The 24,937-nt window shown below is 34.7% G+C and overlaps 2 protein-coding genes across 2 annotated transcripts; one reads left to right on the top strand and one right to left on the bottom strand.

The window, feature by feature from the left end:
* The first annotated feature begins 702 nt into the window (after positions 1-702).
* LOC114399601 lies at positions 703-5,869 on the top strand. The gene is made up of 2 exons (XM_028361807.1): positions 703-2,363; positions 5,341-5,869. Exons 1-2 carry the CDS (start codon positions 1,991-1,993, stop codon positions 5,409-5,411), a joined length of 444 nt encoding a protein of 147 aa, XP_028217608.1. The 5' UTR covers positions 703-1,990; the 3' UTR covers positions 5,412-5,869.
* A 10,147-nt stretch (positions 5,870-16,016) lies between these two features.
* On the bottom strand, positions 16,017-19,236 carry LOC114398366. Its single transcript, XM_028360555.1, has 5 exons — positions 18,601-19,236; positions 18,361-18,528; positions 17,670-18,135; positions 17,135-17,224; positions 16,017-17,047 (listed from the first exon to the last, which is right to left on the bottom strand). Exons 1-5 carry the CDS (start codon positions 18,904-18,906, stop codon positions 16,251-16,253), a joined length of 1,827 nt encoding a protein of 608 aa, XP_028216356.1. The 5' UTR covers positions 18,907-19,236; the 3' UTR covers positions 16,017-16,250.
* Between the last annotated feature and the right edge of the window lie 5,701 nt (positions 19,237-24,937).

Here is a 24,937-nt window from a genome sequence, read left to right as displayed (position 1 = left end):
TTTTTAGTCTCTTATAATTTATATTTTAATTCTTTTTTAGTCCTTCTAATTTAAAAATTATAAAAAGTAAAAAAGTAAAAATTATGAAACTATAGAGACCGAAAAAATCACTTTTAAAACTATAAGGACTAAAAAGACCACTTTCAAACTATAAGAACTAAAAAAATAAAAATCATGAAACTATAGAGATAAAATGAATAATATAACCAATATCAATTAAGAAAAAACTTATATCCTCATATGTATTGTTCTACTTACATAATTAAAAATTGAACCCCTCACATATAATTAAAGGATGCCTATTACTTGTCACTTGTGTCACACCCTAGGTGACCGAGTATACTTTTTTGTTTAAGGCAATTGTTATGTTTTTGGTATTCAACACTATGGATAAATTATTATTTTCTATAAATCTTTGTAAATTTTTGTCATCTTTTGTAAGCAAGAGGATAAAATTAATAATTCAATTAGTAATACTTTTTACGTGTTGGAAACATCCTGGATATAAAAGTCCACTTTGAACTCTAATTGGATACTCGGCCTATTGGCCCAAGTGAAGCACCCATACAAGGTAAGAGAACTGAGCCTGAGAAAGACGAGCTGCCCAAAAGTGAGAGGCCTCAACGCAACAGAGTTCCATCTGTTCTGCTTAAGGACTTTGTGCCCCACTAGACCTGAAAACAATTCAACATCATTTAGCTCTAATTACCTTATTATTGTAATAACTCAGTGATTAGTTAGAGATTTTATTTTTTGTTAGACTTGTAGCACATGTGAGTGTGCCATTCTGTTGAGAAATGTTAATCAACACTTTATACGTATTGAGATCTAAAGGAAATAAAATAGAAATCAATTACCAAAGCAAATTCATCTTCTAAAACCTCCCTATTCTCGGAGCTTCTCCTACTCGAAAGGAGTCTATCATTTCCCCTTCTTTGTTGTTGGTATCATTGGTGTTTTCATTGATCTTTCATGACCCCTTCCAAACTCAAAAAAATTGATGATCTGTTTGCAGCAATGTCTCCAACAGATGAAGGAGATGCAGTTGCAAATTGATGTTCAATCCACCCATGATACTTAGGAGTTGGCTACGTTTAGGGAACAAGTTCAACTCGTGACTATGAATTCGGTTTTTGCTTCACGCAACATTCCAGTTCGGGCAACAAAGGCGATGCTGGCTCCGTTTGATGGATCTAATCCATTAGAATGGATCTTCCAAGCGGAAAGTTACTTTGAGTTAAACCAAGTCGCCATTCCTCAGCATTTGGCTCTTGTTCCCTTTTTCATGACAGGGCTTGCTCTAGCTTGGTTTACGTGGCTTCATGCTACTCACCAACTTACACAAGCTGTTCAGATTTCACCCGTACCTTGGAACTTCGATTTGGGCCATCATCTTACGTCAATCACCAGGCTGTATTGTTTAAGTTGCTGCAAACCACCACGGTGACCGAGTACCAGATGCAATTTGAAGCTCTTTCGAATCGCGTTGAAGGCATGAATTTGGATCTGCTTCTCAATTTTTTTTTATATCTAGTTTACGTGTGGACATGAAGGTAGAATTGACCATCTATCAGCCCACCATCTTGGCTTAGGTAGAAGAGCTCACGCGTTTAATGGAAGATAAGTTTCGTGGCTCCCGCTTCTCTTCACGCTCTGTGTGTTTTTCATCTCCTTCCATTACAACGACCTCTCAATCACTGGTGTTAGGACCACCTCTGCCATCTTCATTGCCAATTTGCTGCATTTCATCTGAAGAAATATAGTGTCACAATAAGGGATTGTGTTATAATTGCGATGAAAAATGGAGCCCTGGGCATCGCTTCCAGAAGAAGCAATTTCTCTATGTGTTTTTCATCTCCTTCCGTTACAACGACCTCTCAATCATCGGTGTTAGGGCCACCTTTGCCATCTTCATTGCCAATTTGTTGTGTTTCATCTGAAGAAATATAGAGTGTCACAATAAGGGATTGTGTTATAATTGCGATGAAAAATGGAGCCCTGGGCATCGCTTTCAGAAGAAGCAATTTCTCTTGTTGCAGAGGATATACCAGATCCGGGACAATCATCAAAGGAGGAATCTGTCAGGGAGGAAGAAGCTAAACATGCAGAGCATTTTCATTTATCTTCAGCTGCCTTTCATGGACCACCATCACCATGCACCTTATATGTTGCAGGCAAGGTCAAGGAGTTGAATGTGAATATCCTCATTGACTCGAGCAGTTCACACAATATTTTGCAACCACAGGTTGTAGAGTTTCTGGGATTACCATTGGTCGCTATCAAATCCTTCTCCATCATAGTGGGCCATGGCAACACTATCCAATGCTTTAGGTGCTGCCCAGATGTTCCAGTTATAATGGCGGGTCAGGTTTTTCCTATATCCTTCCACATGTTACCCATTCATGGCACTGATCTAGTTTTGGGTGTTCAATGGTTACAAACATTGGGCATGTTTTTGTTTGATTTCTCCATACCTTCCATTCAATTTTCCTACCAAAACAAACTAATTACATTAATTGGTACCACTCACAACACCTCAACCCATGCCTCTTATTCTCAATTTTGCATATATATATATATATATATATATATATATATATATATTCAATTAAGTCCTTAATACTGTCACTTACCTGGTTGTGAATGAGCCTACTGTTGACCCCAATCCAAGCCTTCTAGATGTCTCTCACCTTTCCCCTACCATGGCTTCTTTCTTAAATTAGTTTGCCCCTATCTTTGCTATGCCTCACGGTTTGCCTCTTGATTGAACCCAAAATCATAACATTGACCTTTTGCCTCATTCCCAACTTGTCAACATTAAGCTATATCGATGTCCACAATATCAACACACCATAATGACACGACTTATTGCAGAAATGTTACAAGATGGTATTATCCTCCCTAACACCAATCCTTTTTCTTCCCTGGTTTTATTGGTTGACAAAAAGTATGGATCCTAGCATTTTTAAATCGATTATCATGCTTTAATGCCATAACAGTGAAGGATAGATTCTCCATACCTGTGGATAAACTTTTAGATGAGTTGCATGGTTTTATGATTTACTCCAAGTTGAACTTGCGTTCTGGTTATTATCAAGTGATGTTGAACCCTGATGACTCTCTTAAGACGGCCTTTCACATAATTGACTGCCATTTTGAGTTTCTGGTAATGCCTTTTGGGTTGACCAACGACCCTTCTACTTTCTAGTCCATCTTGAATGAGGTTTTTAAGTCGTTTCTTCACAAGTTCATTTTGGTATTTTTTTTATGACAACTTGGTGAATAGTGTTGATACTTTGTCTCATTTGGACCACATGCAACAAGTTTTGGAAACATTGTAGCAACATCATTTATTCATTAAATTTGCTAAATGTGATTTTGAAGTGTCACAAGTGGCGTATTTGGGTTGTACTATTTCTGCAACTGGGGTAGTAGCAGATCCTAAAAAACTTTCTACCATCGTGGGTTAGCCTCAACCCAATTCAATGACAAATCTACGTGCATTTTTTGGCTTAATTGACTACTGCGTCAGTTTGTGTGTCACTATGCTACCATAGCAGGACCTTTAACAGACTTACTCAAGAGCACTTTTTTGTTTGGGATGAGGGTGCCACCCATTCCTTTCAGTAACTCAAACAAGTTGTGATGACACTCCTTGTTCTCGAACTTCTTGATTTTCTGGTTACCTTTGATGTCACCACAGATGATGCGTATGGAGCAGCCATTGAGGCAGTTTTGTCCCAAGTTTCTCATCCCATTGCCTTCTTTAGCAATAAGCTTTCCCCTCAAACGTAAGCTTCTTCCGCTTATGAACGTGATATGTTCACAATTACTTATGTTGTTTAGAAATGATGCCATTACCTGTTGGGTCGCCATTTCCCTGTCTTTATGGATCAACAAAATCTGCATGGACTAGTGAATTAGAATATCTAACACTTGCACAACAAAAATGGCTCGTCAAATTACTAGGTTATGATTATGAAATACTCTATACTCTGAGTCGCTCCAATGGAGTAGAGGATGCATTGTCTAGGGTGGAGTCTTCTAATGTCTCCCTTGAGTTTCTCTACACGACAACTTCCACGAGACAACTTGAATTTTCGGCTCAACTCCGCCAGTTTTACCTAAATCATTTAGTGGATCAAAAGCTGCTTCAACAAAAACTAGACAAGGCAACAACACCAGATTGTACTTGCCAGGATGGGCTGTTGTTGTATTGCACCCGCCTTTTTATTCCTTTGGAATCTGAATTGAGAGCCATACTGTTTGGTGAGTGCCATGATTCTCTACTTGGGGGTCATTCTGGGATTAAGGGCACTCTGAATAGGTTGTTTGTTTCCTTTGCTTGGCTGAACATGGCTAGAGATGTTTGCGATCACATTTGTGCCTTCACAAATTGTCAACAAAATAAATATTCAACACAAAAATAGTTTGGTTTGCTCCAACCTTTACCCATTCCTTAACAAGTTTGGAAAGACATTTCAATGGATTTTGTGACACACTTACCTCCTTCATAGGGGAAGAAAATGATTTGGGTGATCGTGGATTGCTGGACGAAATATAGTCATTTTCTCTCGCTACCAGCACATTTAAGCTACATTCAACCTTGAGGATAAGGTTTTGTCTTTGAAGGAGGAAGTATTGATATAGACATACAAGACAAACATACATGCCCTGTCTGAACTTGAAGTAGATGCCTACTAGCCCAAGTGAAGCACCAACAGAAGGGAAGAGAATAAGGCCTGAGAAAGACAAGCTACCCAAAAGTGAAAGGCCTCAATGCAATGGAGTCCCATCTGTCTTGCTTAAGGACTTTGTGCCCCGCTAGACTTGAAAACAGCTTAACATGATTTAGCTCTAATTACCTTATTAATGTAATAACTCAGTGATTATTTAAAGATTCTATTTTTAAGACTTGTGGCACATGTGAGCGTGTCATTTTGTTGAGAAATGTTGATCAACACTCTATATGTATTGAGATCTAAAGGAAATAAAATAGAAATGAATTAACTGAGCACATTCTTCTAAAATCTCCTTATTTTTAGAGCTTCTCCTGCTTGAAGGAGTCTATCTTCTACCCTTCTTAGTTGTTGGTGTCACTTGCCTGCCTGCACGTAAATTTACTGATTTACATTTTTGTTAGCTTTATAAGTGGTTAAAATGGGAGGAGTAAATTACCATGGTTAAAGTCATGATAGTATTGTTGGGGATAAATATGTATGTTGATAACTGTGAAATTTGAGTAAATTTTAGCTAAAAATGATTACAATTTCTTCACTTTATTATTGTTTTTAATGAAATAATGAAGAAATTAATATCTTTGTAATTTTTTATCAACAGAAGAAAATTTCAAGTGTTTTGGAGGAAAATTGATGCAAAAACTGGAAGAAAAAGCCTTGAAGAAAAGTTGAAAATTGGAATAGCTCGCTTAGTGCACAAGACAGGCCCAGCGTGTCTCCTCGCTTAGTGACCAGCTCACACTTAGCATGAAGAAGACACACGAAGAAGCCCAAAGGCGCGCTTAGCGCGAAAGCCCGTGCTAAGCGCGAGGTCACGTGAAAATTAAGCTACCTTAGGCTTATAAAAGGAGTAAGAAGCAAAGGAGAAAGATACATCGAGACGCCGAGACTCGGAGCTCTCTAGTGAATACATCTTAAGCTTGAGTATCTAAAATAAGGGAAACCTTTTTTCTATGTCCATTATCCCCTTCTCTTTCTTTATCCATCCCTTCCATTCTTCTATCCACAAAGTGTAAAGTCTCTCATAGCAATGAGAGGCTAAACCCCATTGTTGGGAGCCTGACAGACCAACTATTGTAATGCAACTCTTTCTTGTTATCTATTTAATGCAATCTTGTCTTTTCTGTGCTTATTTGTTTATTATGGTCTGATCACCCATATAGTGTTTAGGAGGTAATGGATTGAAAAATGATTATTTTCTAAAGAACTGGGAAAGGGCATCTAAATGAAATCATTGCTAGAAATAGATTGATATTTGTTTAATCTATTTTCATGCATATCTAATCTTAATGTGATTTACTATTTTTATCTTTGCAAAAAAAATGGGAGAGAAAAATAGATGAATTAGGCTCTTCATGCGGGAAACCAAAGATAGAGTGTCACGGTAGATGTGGGTGGGAACTGAGATAACATTAGATAGAGAAAATCATTCACATTGCATAACAGATAGTTTTGGCACAATAGACCCCAACATATTTAAACTCTGAATTTATCTTTAAGCATCATTATTTTTATATTCTACATTTCTTATATTTTACTTTAAAATCTCTTATCTATTTTATCTTCTATTTTTTATCTTTAAATCTCTTATCTCTTTAAATTTTTATCTTATCTCCTAATCTTTTATTTTAAATTTTTTATCCTTCTTGTCTCTGACTTTCTTTAAGTTTTACATTTAAATTTCTGATCCTTGGCATGTAAATTGGGTTTGCATCAATCTAAGTACCAACAAAGTTCATGTGGATTCAACAATCGGACCTTCGAGTACTTTACTACTTGAGACAACAATTTGGTACACTTGTAATGAGTTAACATGTTCCCAAGATCCAATCCAAGTTATTTGTTATATTTTAATTTTGAACACCTGATGTCTTAAGGCACTAGTTGAATGAATATTGGATATGATTAAATACTTGTAAAATTAATGATTAACCAAGAAAGAATCCATCAACCCTAGGTAATGAATTTGAGCTCTATGATAGAATTAAGACCTTGGTCAGGACAATTGAATGAAAGAAGAAAAGAGTTTCTTAAGTCATTCATTGATTAAATGTGTTAACTTATTAGAGTTTGACAATAATATTATACTCTAAAGTTAATCTTAAACTATAAATGATGGAAGGAAATATTACATTATTCTTCTATTGGTTCTTATAGATAAAAGATGTTACTTCATGCTATCTGGAGGTCAAGGAGTGTTGCTAGACGCCCACCTTGATTAGCAAATTAATTATGATTAATTTAGTACTGATTTAGTATTGAACCTACGGGATCACACTAAACTGAGTGTTTCAATCTTTGCAAAAGAAAATAATTTATTTGATAATTAAATTAGAGAATTTAATTTAATCACATAAATATTTTAGTGGAATATTATTATACTTTTATGGTCGCACCAAGGATATAATTAATATAAAAAAGGGAGTATTATTTTATAAATGTGAAAGTTGTCCATAAAATAAAAATAATATTCTATTGCTATATGTCATAACTAGTCGTGTGATTAATTGTGAATTATCTTTGTCTTATACCAGGAAGCTTCTTCAAATAAAATATAGGAGATCATGCTAATTTTTACAAAGATAAAGAGATATAAAATTATTTTAAATCTTTTTTTTTCTTTGAAAAAGACTCAAATTCATCTCTCTTCTACATTATAAATAGAAACATCTACTGAAGGCAAAATACATAAGATACAAACTAGAAAATTTCAAGTCTTGTTTTAGACCTTAAAAGTCTCGGTGTAGATACACCTATAGTCTTTACACTTGATATTTGCTAAATAATTGTGAATTAATAGTAGAAAATTAGTCAAATTTTGGCTTAAAAAATTATTATTTAGCAGTTATTTGTGATTAAAAGCTAAAAAATTAATTAAGTTGAATTTTTGGACGTAGATATGAAAACTGAAGGTACAATAAGCAAAAAGGCAGCAGAAATTGAGGAAAAAGAAGAAAATCTGAAGCAGGCCTAGCCCAACACGCATGCTAAGCACGCGTCACGCGCTAAGTGTGCAAGGTAGTATAGGCGCTAAGCGAGGCGTTAAGCTCGAAGATGCAGGATTCGTTACACGCGCTAAGCGCGCAATCCAACAGAAGCATACGCTAAGCCTGTGGCAGGCGCTAAGCGCATGATCTGAATGCACTAAGCGCGCGGTGTCGCGCTAAGCGCGCCTTCGAAGGCCCAAAGCTCATTTCTGCACCTATAAATAGAGATCCAAACCAATGGAGAACATACACCTCGCCTCAGAGCACTCCTCTCAGCATTCCAAGCCTGAGCTCTCCCTTTTCTCTTTATATTCTTTGTTTTATTACCCTTTCTTTCTTTCACCCCCAGTTGTAAGCCCTCAATGACCATGAGTGGCTAATCCCCTAGCTAGGGCCTGGTATACTTCAAGAGTTATCAATGCAAAGAGGATTCATTCCAGGTTTTATGTTCTAATTCTTTTCTTTTTATCTTGCATTTATGTCTTAAATTTCTTTTGGGTTTTATTCGCTCGGGAGAGGGGATTTCCTAGTAAGGATTTAAGAATTAATGCATGCATCTGTTTTAGGGGTTATACGCTTGGGAAAGGGTAACACCTAATAGAACACATTAAGAAAAGGATCATCGAGTTAGCATTGCTAGGCATAGAATGATAACTCAATGCCCATGCATTTAGCAACATCTAGAATTTAACCTTAATGCATTTTAATTATTGAATCTTCACAAAGGCATTTGGGGGATAGGTAGTTAAAATAGGCTTGTCATCGTGAGGCATTTGGGGCAAGTACAATTAATAGATGTGGGTAGAACTAATACAATTGCATTGGTAATGAATATCATAATTACATGCATCGTAGGCCAATTGAGTTTGTCCAGTCTTGGCATTTCTATCAATTATCTTTCTAAACTATTTGATTTAGTAGTAGCAATTTACTCTTGCGCCTATTTCTATTTTTACTATTTACCTCTTACTTACAAATTAAAGAGTATTCAATAAAGTGCAATAAAATCCTTGTGGAAACGATACTCGGACTTCCGAGAATTACTACTTAGAGCGATTTGGTACACTTGCCAAACACCTCAACAACACCGTTGAAAAGAAATTAGTACTTCATGAACGTGCATCCAGGTACACAAATCTATAATTTTCTCTATTTATTATTATTGTATATTTTAAATGTAAAATAGATCTTAATTTTTTCACTGCAAGTGTTAGGAACACTTTTATATAATTATCAAGTGTTTCAAAGAACCCAAATGAAATGTTTTGTATGTTACTCGGAAGTTTCCAAAAATAATCATTTTAGAAAAATTGTAACCATAATGATTCTACATATGGAATTATAGTTTTATAATTTATCGCTAAAAAGAACTTTGTCTAAAATTGACATGTGTTTGTTTGGATTATTAATGATCACTCATATCCTAAATCCCCAATTAGAATGCAAATATGGTATAAAAGTATTTTACACATTAATCTAATCATGCATTGCCATATAAGGTAACAAAGTTTATTTTTGTAATTATTACTTTCAAATTTATATAAAAGTCATTTTTAATTAGTTGACAGTATAGATTCTTTACAATAATATATCAAAATTAAACTCAACAAAATTTTCACCTATCTCTTTTTCAATGTGCATAGTATCTATTACAATATCCTTCCCTGCATTAACCCCAAACAATAACAATCACGATGATACAAAGATTTTTTTTTTTTGCAAAGCAAAGGAAATATAACAATTAAGATGATGCAGAGATGATATATGGCAGTGAAGAACCTAAACATTTTTATCTTGATCGATATTTGCAAAGCTTTCATTAACTAATTAAATTCACCATAAATTAATGACAATTTATCAACTATCATTTACTCTCTTTTTTATCAGCAAAAGATAATATGTATATTAATTGAGTACTAGAGGTACTAAAAGATACATTAAAGATGAAACAATTGGTTCCAAGTTAGACTTAGTGTAGTCTTGACAAGAGCCAATTTCTGGATACATAGATGAGACTAAGGTGGATTATTAGTCTAATTTCCTATCCTCAGCTACTTAAGAAATCCTGCACTAAGATTACTAGACCAATGATTGTAGTGCGTGCCAAAATCCTTTTCCAAATTTCTGAGCCATGTCCAGAGTAAGAAAAGTGCATCATCTAGCATTTTATTGGCATTAAAGGTATCATTGGAAAAGATAATGTAATTTCTTTGCTTCCAAATGGTCCATGTTAATGCTAGCCACCACCACTTCCACCTATTCGCCCTTATACCCTCGGTCACTCCATATATATGACGGAGGAAATGTTGTTTTGGGTTATGTGGGAAAACACCCACCAATTTCACCCAAGACAACGATTCCCACCATACGGGAAGAATTTTGCTGCAATGAAAAAACAAGTGACTTGCGCTCTCCTCTATGCTTCTGCAGAAAGGACAAGTGGTATCATCTAAGTCAATGTGTCGCCTTCGTAAATTTACTTTTGTCGGTAGTCTATCTTTGAGTAGCCTCCATGCAAAAGCAGAAATTTTAGTTAGAACCTTGAGTTTCCACAGATCCTCTAAAGCTTCTTTGTGGATCTCCTTTGATGTCTCCTCCCTAAGCACATTATAAGCACTTTTAGCCGAGTATTGACCGCATGGATCTACCGCCCACACCCATTCATCACTAGCCTGAGGCTGAATTCTAATGCCCTCGACATCTTTTAGGAATGACACCTCCATGTCTATCTCACTATCGAACAATGATCTCTTCCACCTAAAATCCCACTCCCATCCTGTGTCTTTGTAAGCTCCCATTGGCTGGATAAGTTGGTTTTGCTGAGAAGAAATGCTATACAGCCTAGGGTATTTAGCTAATAGCGAACCCTTTCCACCTATCCAATTGTCCTCCCAAAACTTAAATTTGTCATCAGAGCCGACCTTCCATAGTGTTGAATTTTGCATTGTCTCACTATGTTGTGGATGTTGAGTCATCAACTTTAGGTCCCTCCACCATATGGATTCACTATTGTCTCGAGGTGCTTCATTTAGACTCCTCCAACCACCATACTTGGATTCGAGTACCCTGGCCCACAATTCCCCCTAGTGCTGAAATAAGTTCCACTTCCATTTACCCATCAATGCTAGATTAAAAGTGTTGATATCTTTGATTCCCAAACCCCCATTTTCTTTTGGGAGGCACATTGTGTCCCATTTGATCCAAGCTATCTTGTTCTGCTCATATCCCCCATCCCATAGGAAACTCCTTTGTAAGTTGACCAACTTGTCCACCACCTTTTTAGGAACTCTGAAAAATGAAAAGAAATAGATAGGAATGGATGTTAGGACTAACTGTGTGAGAGTCACTCTTCCCCCGAAAGACAGATGTCTTTGCTTCCATTTTGCTAATTTTCTCTCACACTTGCTAATGATAGGGTCCCATGTCTGATATCTTCTTGGATTTGCTCCAATAGGAACTCCGAGATAAACAAAAGGAAAGGACATCAAGCTACAATTGAGATAATTTGCTGCATCAAGTTTCCACTGATCTGACACACCAAATGCACTAAAACTACTTTTAGCAAAATTAATTTTGAGGCCTGATACAAGTTCAAAGGTCCTCAAAATTGCTTTGATTGCTTTAACATTCTCCATAGATGCCTCACCGAAGGAAATTGTGTCATTCACATATTGGAGGATGCTAATTTCCACCATGTTTATGCCAACTAAGAAACCCCTAAATAGCCTTTTTCCCATAGCTTGTGACATGAGCCCATTTAGGGCTTCAGCCGCAATGTTGAAGAATAGAGATGATAATGGATCCCATTGTCTAAGTCTTTTTTGAGGTAAGAATTCAGATGAGGGACTGCTATTTACCAAAACCGTGTTGATTTTAGGCACCCTTCTATCCACTGAATCCATTTGGTGCAGAAACTCATCCTTCTCATCATATAAATAAGGAAATCCCAAGAAACAGAATCATGCGCCTTCTCATAATCAACCTTGAATACAATGCATGGCTTTTGGCATCTTTTAGCTTCTTCAACTACCTCATTTCCAATCAGCACGCTGTGTAGCATATGTCTTCCCTCTATGAATGCTGATTGCCTTTTATGTATGATAAGAGGCATGACCTTCTTCAATCTATTAGCCAGAACCTTAGCCACTATCTTGTATATACAACCTATCAATGAATTGGGTCTGTAATCGTTCAGCAGTTGTGGATCCACTACCTTAGGAATTAAGGCTATGAAAGATGCATTGGAGCCCCTTGGAAAAATTCCATTAACATAGAATTCATCCAAGAACCGAAGGAGATTAGGTTTAATAATGTGCCAGAATTGTTTGATGAATTTGAAATTAAGTCCATATGGGCCTAGACTTTCGTCACTCTTGCAGTTCCAAACAACCCTTCTTACCTCATCCTCCTGAAACCGCTCCACAAGCATATCGTTTTGTTGGCTACCAATGGTCTGGAAACATATACCATCCAATCGAGGTCTATCATAATCATATTCTTGGAACCTCTGCAAGAAGAACAGCCTGACTGCCTCTTTAACTGTTGTCGGCTCTTCATTCCAAGATCCGTCAATCATCACTCTTTTCAAACAATTATTTATACGGCTTGCATTGATCATCAGATGGAAATATCTAGAGTTGCAATCCCCTTCTTTAATCCACCTAGATCTCTCCTTCTATCTTAGCAAGGACTCATGTGATTGAGCTGCTACCCATAAATCTTCCTGAAGCTGCTTCCTAGACACCAATTCATGAGGAACTAGGTGTCTGTCAATTGTGTCCTCTTCCAGCTTGTTTAAATCTTCCTCAATCTTTTTATATTTCTTGAAAGTATCCCCGAATTGTTCTCTATTCCAGACCTTGAGCCTTTCTTTGAGTCTTTTAATTTTTCCTTTTAGCACATACCCTCCCCAACCATTATGCTGATAAGAGGTCCAACATTCATGAACAGTGTTCTTAAATGAGTTGTCGGAGAGCCAAAAATCAAGGATCCTAAAAGGTTTGGGACCCCAATCAACACACTTAGATCTAAGCAACAATGGACAATGATCAGAGAAGTTCCTATCCAATGTGTATTGTGTGGTTCCAGGCCATTTGGTAAGTCATTATGGGGATACCAGGAAGCTATCCAGCTTGCTCCTAGCTGCTCCATTTGGTCTAAACCATGAAAATTTTCTACCCATCCATGGCGCTTCCTCTACCTCCAGCTCCACAATCCATTCATTGAACTCCATAATGCTACCATCCACCAACCCCTTCTGACATGCACCCAATCTCTCTGCATGAGTCCTGATGTTATTGAAATCACCTAATATGCACCATAATCCCCCAGGGTTTACATTTTTCAATTGTTTAACCCTATCCCATAACACTCTTTTACTTTGAATATCACAAGGCGAATAGATGTTGATGATATGAACTGGTTGTGCCTCTTGAAGCCACTTCCCTACCAGCATTATGAAACCTATCCCAATGACCTTGCTTTCTACCTTAAAAGTTTTCTCACTCCATATACATAGAATTCCGCCTGCTGAATTAGATGAGGGATATGCTTCCCAACTAATTTCGAAGTCCCCTCATAGAGCTTGACACATAGATCTCTCAATTACCTCCTTTTTTGTTTCCTGGATACACAACATGTTTATGTGTTGTTTGTTGACCATCCTTTTGATTGCTGGCCATTTGACCTTCCTCCCTAACCCTCTGACATTATATGTGATAATGTTCATGGGGTCCTCCTCCTATTTCCCAATCTCTCTGCCTTTTTGATATCTTTTTCTTCCATTTCCAGTATTTACTGCACATAGTTCCTTTGCAAAGACCCACAGGTAACCCCCAAATATGTTGCCACCTTCCATAAATTTTTTGCCTCTTGAATATGATTATTTGTTGGCTTTGCTTCCTCAAGCACTGCTTGTGTTGATGTGTGGTCATGGCAGATTATGATTTGTTCTTGGTCATTAGTCGTCTTGTGTACGATCTCCTGCAAGTGTGGATGTGGTGTGGCTTCGTCTTGAACAGTGGCTGCGTCTGGGAGACATTCAACGCAGGTTTGGGCTGATTACTTTTTGCACCCTTTTTTTGGGGAATAAACTCTACACGAGTTATTTGGGGCTACTTCGGGTTTCGGTGGGCTATCAATGTGCTGAAATGATGTTTTGCTGAGGGTGTAATTAGCAAAGCCCAACCCCATTATATCCTCATCCCCCTGGTCATGTGACTTCTTTAAGTCAAAAATTTTCTTCCCCAAAGCTCCAACATCCCCTTCCACCTCCATGTTTCCCCTTTCATGCAAGTTCTCTCTCCTCCCTATAGGGGTTCGATTCCCTTTGTTCTGCGCTCTCGCGTTTTCATGCATGGTACCTTCTTGGGCATCCGTGACCCCACAACAACTCATCAGTGCTTCCGCTAGGGTAGCCTGCGCATTGTCAGTGTGGATCATTCCTTGGACCGACGCACAAACCCACTAACAACTGCTTTGTCCTTTGGGTCAACCTTGTTGTTGCGTCCAGTGGTTAACGTCGCACAATCGTTGTCTTCCATTCCCGGCGCGCGGTTGTTGTCTGTCGCTCCTGACGATGAGGTGGGGTTGCCGATTGACGTCGCGTGGACCGCCGCCATGTCTTGCACTCCATGTTCGTTCTGCCTCGTCAGCGAACTTACCCTCCGCGGTGTGCCGGCATCGCTGTCCTCTGATTGGATTTCCTCCGATGAGTTGAACTCGGTCCGTCGCCGACACTGGCAAGTGTTAAAGGGACTTCCACTTTCCTCCGTTATATGTACCGTAAATTTCTCCCCTTAGATGTGTACATTAACAGTATGTTGTTGTAATGGCTTCCATGGCGTTTTGATTAGGATCTGTGCCATATCCAGCTTCCTAAGTTCCTCCACGTCGTCATCAACGTCCACCATGTCGCTGATATTGGCCATTATCTTCTTAATTTGTTGTGTGTCCCAAGCTATTAAAGGTATTCCCCAACAATGGACCCATGCCAGCCTGTAACCGGAGCGCATCCTCAGGTTCCTCGTCTCCAAGGAGTGGAACAGCGAAACCCCTCCTTTATCTTCTTCATCCATCATTTGCCGTGTTTTGTCATCTATGAGGCCAAGAAGCAAAACCATGTCGTCACCTATGTATTTCGATATGTTAGCTCCGATATTCCACAAGATGTCATCCTCAACTCTGTCAAACAAGGCCAAGTTTTTTAGTCACCCTACCCATGCCTCATTGAGCCATTTTCCCCTCTCAAAGGTATGTCAAGGTGCACCGATTATCGCGAACTATGGCATGTGTAATCCTCCTTGGTTGATGTTCTCCTCTGGTCTGGTCTTGGAGTATTCCTCGCCACGACATCTGCATACGATCATCGCTTCACTTCCGCAGACACTCCTGGCTTCATTCTCGAGTACGCACCTCTAATCTCCTCTTCATTTTGCTCGACATATTCTCGTCCCCTAGTTGTTGTTTGTGACTTTCCAGACTTAGCTCTCCCAAATTTTGGGATGTTGACATACATCTTTAGCCCACTGAAGATGATATTGTCTAACTTCCTTTCTAATTTGTGCACTTCCTCCACCCCTTTGAATCTTACGAATCCATACTTCCTACCATTTTTGTTTCTTTTTCTGGAGATGAAAATCTCCCTCACGTCGCCTGCTTGTTTGAAATGGTGCCACAAATCTTTCTTTGTTGCATCTTCAGGGAACCGGGTGAAGTAGAAAGATGTTACATCCTTTTGGTCTCTCCAGTTTGCTCTCGTGTAGCTGTGTTGATGTCCGTTCCTGTTTCCGATGAAGTTCAAACAGGGACCCGCCCTCAATCTCTCTCAGGCACTCTCTCTCCTCTTCCTTCTAGTCCTAACTCTCTCTCACTTACTGTTTCTTTCTCCACTCATTCTCTTTGTTTGTATTAGTTCAACTTATGTTCTCTTCTGTCATTTACTCTGATTCTCTGAACCTCCATGTCAATCCTTTATTGATGAAAAATTGTGAATGATATATTATTGGTTTGCCCATGAATCACGATAGTATAGTTCCTTCTCTGTAGAACAACCAATGTAGTGTTTCATCCTCAATAAATGACAACCAAAAAGGAAGTTGAATTTAAGATTTGAGATTGCAAAGACTGCATAACGTCCAACAAGTAACATGATTAGTTTCCTATGTTGTGACCAAAGTTTTAAAGATGGGAAACAAACATAACAAATTAAGAGGGGGTGCAATGTGTAAAAACTTAAGCTTGATATGAAGTGTGGCCGACCCAAAGGTTGGATTTGGTGGAGAGCAACAAGTTTAGAGAAGAAGGCTTAGATAATTATATGATGCATACATTACACACATAGGACATGATTCTACGATGAACAATTACATTTATCAAGTTGCCAATGTTACAAGCAAAACCTACCAACAACACCTGATACAAACAGGAGACAGACCCTACATAGTTCTGGAGGAGGAAGAGACAGAGCTTACTTATACACTATTGACAAAAACTGTAATACATACACTTCACTAATATTGAGTAATTAGTTTTCCAATTCAAGTTTTGCCTTGGCAAGCGCTTCCTTAGCTGCAATTTGCTTTGCTTGTCTCTCTTCACTATGCTTCCTTGCCACTTCTGTTTGCTCAGCTCTTTCCTTCAACGTTGCATCAGTCTCCAATATATTCCTTTTCAAATCACGAAGATGAGTCTCTATCTTCAAGGTCTCCAACTCACGATGTTTTAATTGTTTTTGTTTTTCATTGAGCATGGCCTTGAGATTAGAGACCTGTTCACAGAGCAATTGTCTATGCCGATATGATTCTTCAAGCAAAGCTTTGGTCTTGACATAGTCATCTTGGAGTTGAACAAATCTCATTTTCTCCTCCTCAAAGAGTTTAATACGCTCCTCCATAGTAAGGGAATTTTCCATGGACCTATCTATTTCTGCAATTGATGATACAAAGTTGATATAGTCCAAGACGTTATCAGAAAATTGTTTATAATCAACCCCTATAACATTTAATAATTCAAAAGTGTTCTTTGCTGCCTCTCTCATGGACTCGTGCTCATGAGGAGCCAAAGTCTCTAGATCAATGAGAAGTCGTTGCTGTGTAAACAAGACCACTTCTCTATGCCTTTGTGCCTTTGACAATATTGACTTTCTTTTACCATCTGGTGATTTACTGGGACTAACTACATCTCCAGAAACCTCAGTTTTAACAGTTGAAAGTTGGGTGTGTTGACTGACTCTGCTGATAGCAAGCTGGTTACATTCAACAGGACAATCAGGAATACTTGTCTTTTTAGGAACAATTATTGGATTATAGGATGGGAAAACGCCTGAAATGATGAGAGAGACAGAATCAACCTGAATAATACTAAATCAAAGTGGACACAAACACATAAAACTATTGAAATCATACTCACAGCAGTAAAAGGGCAGAGGTGTGGGGTGCTTCAAGCTTTGTGTTGGATAGAAGAAAAGAAGGCGGCCTAGCCAACCCATAGGACAAGAACCTATAGGATAAGATCAAGCAAATTTCACATATGAGACTACTCCATCAGATAGAGTTTTGTAAGTGAATATGCTTAAACTACTGTCAAAGTTTATTTCTGTGATCAAGAGATATTATATATAACTTAACACAATCAATTTTCTTTGGCTCAACTTAAATTGATTGTAACATGAGATAAATTTAATATTGAGCTGATGCAGCTGAACAAGAAAGACAAAGAGCAAGTCTAAAGGATGTCTTTCCTACAAGTATAAATTATTATGACTGTGGTCCATAGCTAAAAAAGTAGCACCATTACTTGAGGAAAATAATTACAAGGACCTGCTAAAAAAGTAATCAAAATGATGTAACTTTGCTCCAAAAGAAGCAGAAAAATAAAGGAAACATGAAAGAAAGGAACATATTATGAAAACAAAGGAAGCAAGAAAGAATAAAGTACATATTACCAAATGAAACATTAGAGAAAATGCGCCTCTGAAACATAATCTGTCGCCAACAGATCCTTGAAGGTGTTGATAGACAGGATAATAACAGAAATGCTTCTGCCTCAACAGTCTCCCATGATACTGAGTTTGCAAATTCTAGATCATCATCATCATCAAACACCAAATCCGGAAAACCATCACGTTTTGAATTGGCTGCATTTAGTGCTGCACCTGCATCTTTTTTTCCCAGAGTCTCGGATAAATTCACCGGCAATGGACTCGCGGGACTGTCTGCGATTCTCATCCTTTTGATCTGTACATGCAAACCATCTCCCTTACCCAATTCATCACCCATCTCATCATTTAGGCATCCCTCCCAAAAATCATCATGAGTTCTTTGCCTACTTTGCTGGACAGGAACAGTGTTTTTTCTACTAAGCAATTTAACGTCATCTTCTGACACAATGTATCCACAAGATCCCTGACCCTGTTTGGTAATAATTAGATCCATGATCCATAAAATTCAAGATAACCGAAAAAAGATACTTCCTATATACATCATGCAGCTCAGAGGCACCAAAATGATCCATCTTTTGGTACTAAACAAATCTTTTCGAAGAAAATCAACAACTCAAAAAGAAAGAAAGAAAAAAGAACTATAATAACAACTCAAACTATAATAGTAATTAGAAAATGAAGGTTGTAATCATACCTGTTTAATAGGGCAAATAAAATAGTACTTAGAGTATGTACCCTTAACCCTTTTACACACTCCGGCAGAACATGCACAATGAGGATACTTAAAAGGTGGAGGCTGAAAATCTCTCTCAACAATTGCTTCATTGCACCACTTAACAACCTCTTTAGTACATTTTTCCCCCTAAACATCATCATCATAAAAATAATAACCACGAAAAGAAAAATTAAAAAATTGGAAGTGTTAGAAGCATACCCTTTTGATGGGGCAGGCATAGTAGTCCCTGCCATAGCGTGATTTGATTACGCAAGAGCCATGGCCACAAGGGCACTGTATCTTCTTGTTGGAGGGAACAGTGGAATCTTTTCCGGGTGAGAAAGGTTTGGTTTTGGGGGATTTGGAAGGACAGTAATAAGACCAATGTCCTCGTTGATCACAGTTGTGACAAGTGCTTTGCTGCATTCGTTTGCCAAGTTCTAGACAGCAGTTTGCGGGGATTAAAGGGTTACTCTGAGGACTATGAGCTTGAGATGATGAAGAAGGGGAATGTGAGAAAGACATGATCACACGTTTTCTTTCTTGCTCTGTTTTGCTTCTTCCCAATGCAGAGTGAAGAGAGTGATTGGTGCTGTGTATATGATGATGGACTAGGCACAAGTGGAATTTTCTAGTATTAATAGAAGTGTACAGTGTACTATGAATATCAGAGGGCTCATGTTGTATCTCATAAATCAGATTTAAAATACGAGCCGTCTGATTTTGGTCCAATAGTTTTTGTTGGCTAAATTGTGTACACGGGTGAAGTATCCGATTCGGATTTCCGGGCTCGTAGGGTTTGCAATTGGAAATGAGAGAAAATAGGGCAACGGCTGGCTGACTTTGGTGGAAAAGTGACGGAGAAGAGGGTTTCTTTTCTTTTTTTGGTGTACATTAATACGGTTCTTTTGTGGAAATCAGAGAGAAAAATAAATGAGTGGAATTCACTATACTACTCTGACATAAATATAATTTTAGTTTATCAATTTTTTTTTCACCATTAAGTTTAAAGTTACCTTCCATAAATCAATAACTTTTAATTTTTTTATCAGTTGAAAAATTAATATTATATATCAGATTAACAAGTGACTTACTGATTGGATTTTTTTAATCTATTGATCCAGTATTATTGGGTTGATGACTAGATTAATTTTCATATTACTTATTCGAACCACTGTACTATTAATTTTCATATGTTTTTTATATTATACTATTTATTTTAACCATTGTATTATTTATAATATTTAACTTATTATTTCAACATTACATTTCATATAATAGATAATGATAAATGTTATATTTTTTAAAAAATAATTTTATATTAAATGATTTATTTAACTATTACACCAATTAACATATTAAAAACATAATGTCTGTGTGAGTGTTTTTCTTTAACTTTATTTTAAACTTGATTTAAAATATTTTAAGATATAGTATAAAATTAATAATAGAATACTTCACATGCAAAATATATAAAAATTAAAACTAAAAATGTAATAAAAATGATTTATGTATAAATAAAAATTACAAAATTTAAAATTAATTGTGAAACTAATTATAACACCTCAAAATATATTTTTATGCATAAAATAAATTTGAAATTTATATAAAAATATGTTTATTTAATTTCTATTATTTTATATTTTTTAACTACTTCAACATATAGTTTTAGTAAAAACTTAAAAAAATTAATTAGTTAGCTTAACAACTTTTAACTACCAATTAATTTTTTCATTTTTCAACTATATTTTTAACTTTCGGCTAGCTTTTCAACTAGTTTGTCAAATATAGCATCCCCTATTTCAAAATAAAGATATTTAGTTAACTTTTTATACGAATTTTTTCATTTTGGTCTAATAATTTATTTTGTCTACATTTATTTCTTTTATATTTTATAATTTAATTAATTAAATTATTTCTTGATGTTACTTAATAATTTTTTTACAAATAAATAAATATATTAGATTTATGATTCAATTGAACCAAAATAAAAAGAATAAAGTGTAGACAATATTGAAAGTTTGACCAAAATTACATATTAAGAAATAAGAAAATCAAAATTATATTTAAGCCCACTAGTTTTTTTTATGTATCTTTGTATCTCTCTCGTGGTCTTTTCTTTATTTTTATTCAATTGAACACTTTTAACTTTTTAATTTATTCATTATTTATATTCACTCATCCTTTTTATTTCCACTCACTGTAATTTTCTTGTCTCCACCAAATAATGTATTATGAAACTTTTGTAACCATTCATGTCATTTTTATTATCCGTTGGAAATATATCTTTTGTGATGAAAAAAGTTATCATTAAAAACTTAAAAAATTGTCACTAAATTTAGTGACGATGTCATTACTAATACGCGAGTCACTCTTATAATAGTGATAATATTTTTTATTGTCACAAAAAATAATATTTTATTGTGAAAACAAATACCGTCACTAGTATTTTTATATAATCATCACCAATGTCTGATAAGTCTTTATAATGACAAAATAATTAATGACCAAATATTATTAGTGTCAATTTTTTTGTCACAACTAGTTACTAAATGAAATAGTATGATCTTTTTTGTGGTCCCAAAGTTATGTACGAAAAATTGATCATAAATGGGATAAAAAAGAACTCTATTATATGGGAGCATCATGGAGAAGTGATTAGTGAGCCTAATGAATTTGATGATGATGATCAAAATAATTGCAATGATGGGGTTCGTGATATGTTACATGATCTTGGAAGTGCTATGAATATTGAAAACATCACAGGAGCTGAGGAAATAACTTATACAACTAGCACAAACACTAATAGTGTGAACAAAGAAAAAGATAAGTTTTCTAAACTATTTTTTGTATTACCGAACAAGAACTATATCCCGATTGTGAAAACTTCTCTAAGCTATCATTTATTGTTCAACTATTGAATATCACATGTTTCTTTGGCTTGAGTGGGAAAGCAATTGATGTCTTGCTTTCTTTGTTGGCAAAAGCATTTCCATAGGGAAATAAAGTTCATGTGTCTTACTATGAGGGTTGAAAATTTATTTGTGAACTTGGGCTAGATTATGTTAAACTAGATGTTTGCTTGAATGATTGCATCCTTTACCGAGTTGATTATTTGGAATCTACATCTTGTCCAACTTGTACTACTTGTTATAAAGATCCAAATAAAAAATTTGCCCCACAAGGTTTTGCGATATTTTCCTCTAGCACCAAGGTTATAGATGACTTCACAAATTGCTACACAGATGAGTGGCACAAGAATAGAAAAATTGAAGATGGGCAAATGAGACATCCAGCTGATTCAATTACTTAGAAAACTCTTGACTCAAAATATTCATCTTTTGTTGCAGATCCACATAATGTAAGGTTTGGATTAGCTAGTGATGGTTTTAATCCAATTGGAATTATGAGCCCTTCAAACATTATTTAGCCAATAGTTTTAGTTCCTAATAACTTATAGCCTTGGATGTGCATGAAAAAACCTTTTTCATGATGTCACTACTTATTCCAAGTCCTATGAATCCTGAAAATGATATTGATGTGTATTTACAACCTTTAATTGAAGAGCTGAAGGAATTATGGGAGCAAAGGTATAGTGACATATGATGCGTCAACCAAAGAAATGTTCAAGTTATATGGATCAGTTTTATAGACTATTAATGATTTTTCAGAATATGAAAATCTATTAGGATGGAGCACTAAAGGGTGATATGCTTGTCCTTGTTGTACCATGGATACATGGTTTTTATGATTACTAAATGGAGGAAAATTTTCTTATATGAGAAGTCGTCGATTTTTGTCACATGATTATTTTTGGAGAAATAATGTAAAAGCATTTGATGACAATAAAGAAAAACAATCCACCCGTAAACCATTGTCCATTATGATATAATTGAACAATATCAATATTTTGATCAGGTTAATATTTTTAATTGCTTACCCTAAATTTTGATTGATAGTCATTTACAATGTATATGAATTTCTTAGTTGACAGTCATTCAAATAAAATTATAAAATTAACGTAACTACATTTTAACTTGTGAATTACATAATCAAATTCAATTCTTAAATTTTATAATACAACAAATAATAACAATAACAACAAAATCTTATTCCATTAAATGAGATTACCTATATAGATCCCACAATATTATTTGGCTTAGTTGAAAACCATTTTTTTTAATTTTATAATAGTTATAATTATGATTAATTATATAATAAAAGGTAAGACTCTCTAACCAAAATTTGAAATTTTTTAAAAATTTATAATAGTTAGCATTATAATTAATTATATGATAAAAGATAACTCTAACCAAAATTTTATCTTTTCAAAAATTTTATAATAATTAGAATTACAATTAATTATATAATCAATAAATTTAAATATTTTTAGTGTAATAAAATTTTAAACTTACTTATTATACTGACTCTCTAGCCATAATATATATTGTTAGTGTAATAAAATTTAAACTTACACTTATTTGGTCAAATTTAGTTATATTAATTCAAATTCATTCAAAATTCAATTGTTTAAATATTGATGGAAGAATGACAGATAAATTAAATTAAAAGACACTAGTGAAGAGAGAAGAGGTACCTCGTGCCTCTCTAAATTTTTAAAATAATAATAATAAAATAAAAAGAAAGAAAAATAAGAAGTTAATTTTGTTTAAAAAAAATATGAAAAAATAATTAATAGTGGGTAGTTATAAAGGATAGAATAAGTGTAGAATTGTGGACACAAAGTGATTACACAAAATGTTATCTCCTTTATATATTGTTATAGATAAAAGATAATGCAAAATTATTGTAATATTAATTATTTAAATAAAATGAACTTTTTAATAATTAATTTAGTTAGTATTTTATTAGGTGAAAAATGATCATAGTTATAAATAAGTTTAGTGAAATTCTAATTTAAAATTTTTAAAGATCGAATATCGTTATCGTTGAACAGATAGGTTTATATATATATATATATATATATATATAATTTTATATCAAACTCTAATATTATTTTTTTAAAATATTAGGTGAAGTTTGGTAAATATGAAAAAAAGAAAGAGGGGAGAAAAGATTCAACTGCCTTGCCTCAGAATTGGAAGAAGAAAAGTATTTTCTTTTAATTACCTTATTAGAAATGTATGAAGTTTGGTAAATATGAGCGAATCATTGTTTAACTTAGCTTGTGGACCTGATACATCTGATACACAAGATATCTTATAAATGGTTGGAGGTTTAATATAAAGGATTATGATATGCATTTGAAATCATAAAATAGTGAAGTTTTAGTTAAAGGTGATGAAAATGCACGTAATTTAGATTACTTTGGTGTCTTAACATTGTTTTGTTTAAATGTGATTGGTGGGATGTGTTCTCCAAGATCAGATACTAGATGCTGGATAGACAAGTATGGATTATTTCTCATTAATAATAATCATAAACTACTCACGACTAATGAGTCATATGTCTTGGTCATTCAAGCTCAACAAGTATATTATGTTAAAGATATCAAAGGTCCTGATTGGTTAGTTGTTGAAAAAACAAAGCCTCCAGACTTGTATGATGTGCTTGAGAAAGCTACACTTGAGGCTTGTAAAAAAATGATGATATTGGTTCAATCCCTTTACATCTAATTCCTTAGATAATGATCGAGGATTGTATTTGGATAGGAATGATTTAGTCCGACCTATAATTGATGGAAAACTGATGATATATTCAGGAGTTGTTGACCGTGAAGAAGAAGAAAGTGATGACGAAATTATTGATTTAACAAAAGATGAAGAAAGTAATTATATTGATAAAGCTAATAATAATGATGATGATTATTAATATTGTATATATTATTTTTTGTACACCAAACTTTATTATTAGTTACTTGTAGTATTTTTTTAATCATATATTATGTTTGTTGCTTGCTATAATAATTGCTATTGTGAAAGTTATACTTTTGTTTCTTGATATTTATTTTAAATAAAAAAATTCTATGAATACAATTGAATTTAAAATTTTAATTTATATTTTTAGTTTGATAGAAATAATAGATAAAAAAATTGATTTAATAGGCTAATGTTAAAAGGTAGGTAGTATTTTAACTACCCTCAAATCCACTACTGATAGGTGGTAAGGAAAAGGAAGAGAATTGATGAAGTTTGAATAGATCATGTGATATCAAATATATATAATTGAAAGATTTTAATATTTTAAGGTTTTTTAAGCATCATAAGTAATTTTAATTACTTATCTAAGATATGAACACAATGTACTATGTTGATCAATATTCGTGTTCATGACTAGTAATTAATTTTAAAATTTACATTTACAAGATAACCAATATTTCATTGATTACATTTTATTATTTATATTTGTAACATTATATTTTTTTATTATTTATATGCTCTTGTTTATGCTTTCTTATTTATATTTTATTATTTATATTTGCATCATTATATTTTTTTATTTATATATTATTATTTATATATTTTTTTTTATATTTTTATTTATTTTTATTGTTTATATGATCTTATTTATGTTTTATTATTTATAAATAAATAAA

Source organism: Glycine soja, chromosome 19 (assembly GCF_004193775.1).
Source record: "Glycine soja cultivar W05 chromosome 19, ASM419377v2, whole genome shotgun sequence".
Taxonomy (NCBI): Eukaryota; Viridiplantae; Streptophyta; class Magnoliopsida; order Fabales; family Fabaceae; genus Glycine; species Glycine soja.
The sequence above is the reverse complement of the archived record's forward strand: the minus strand, read 5'-3'. Positions and strand labels throughout refer to the sequence as shown.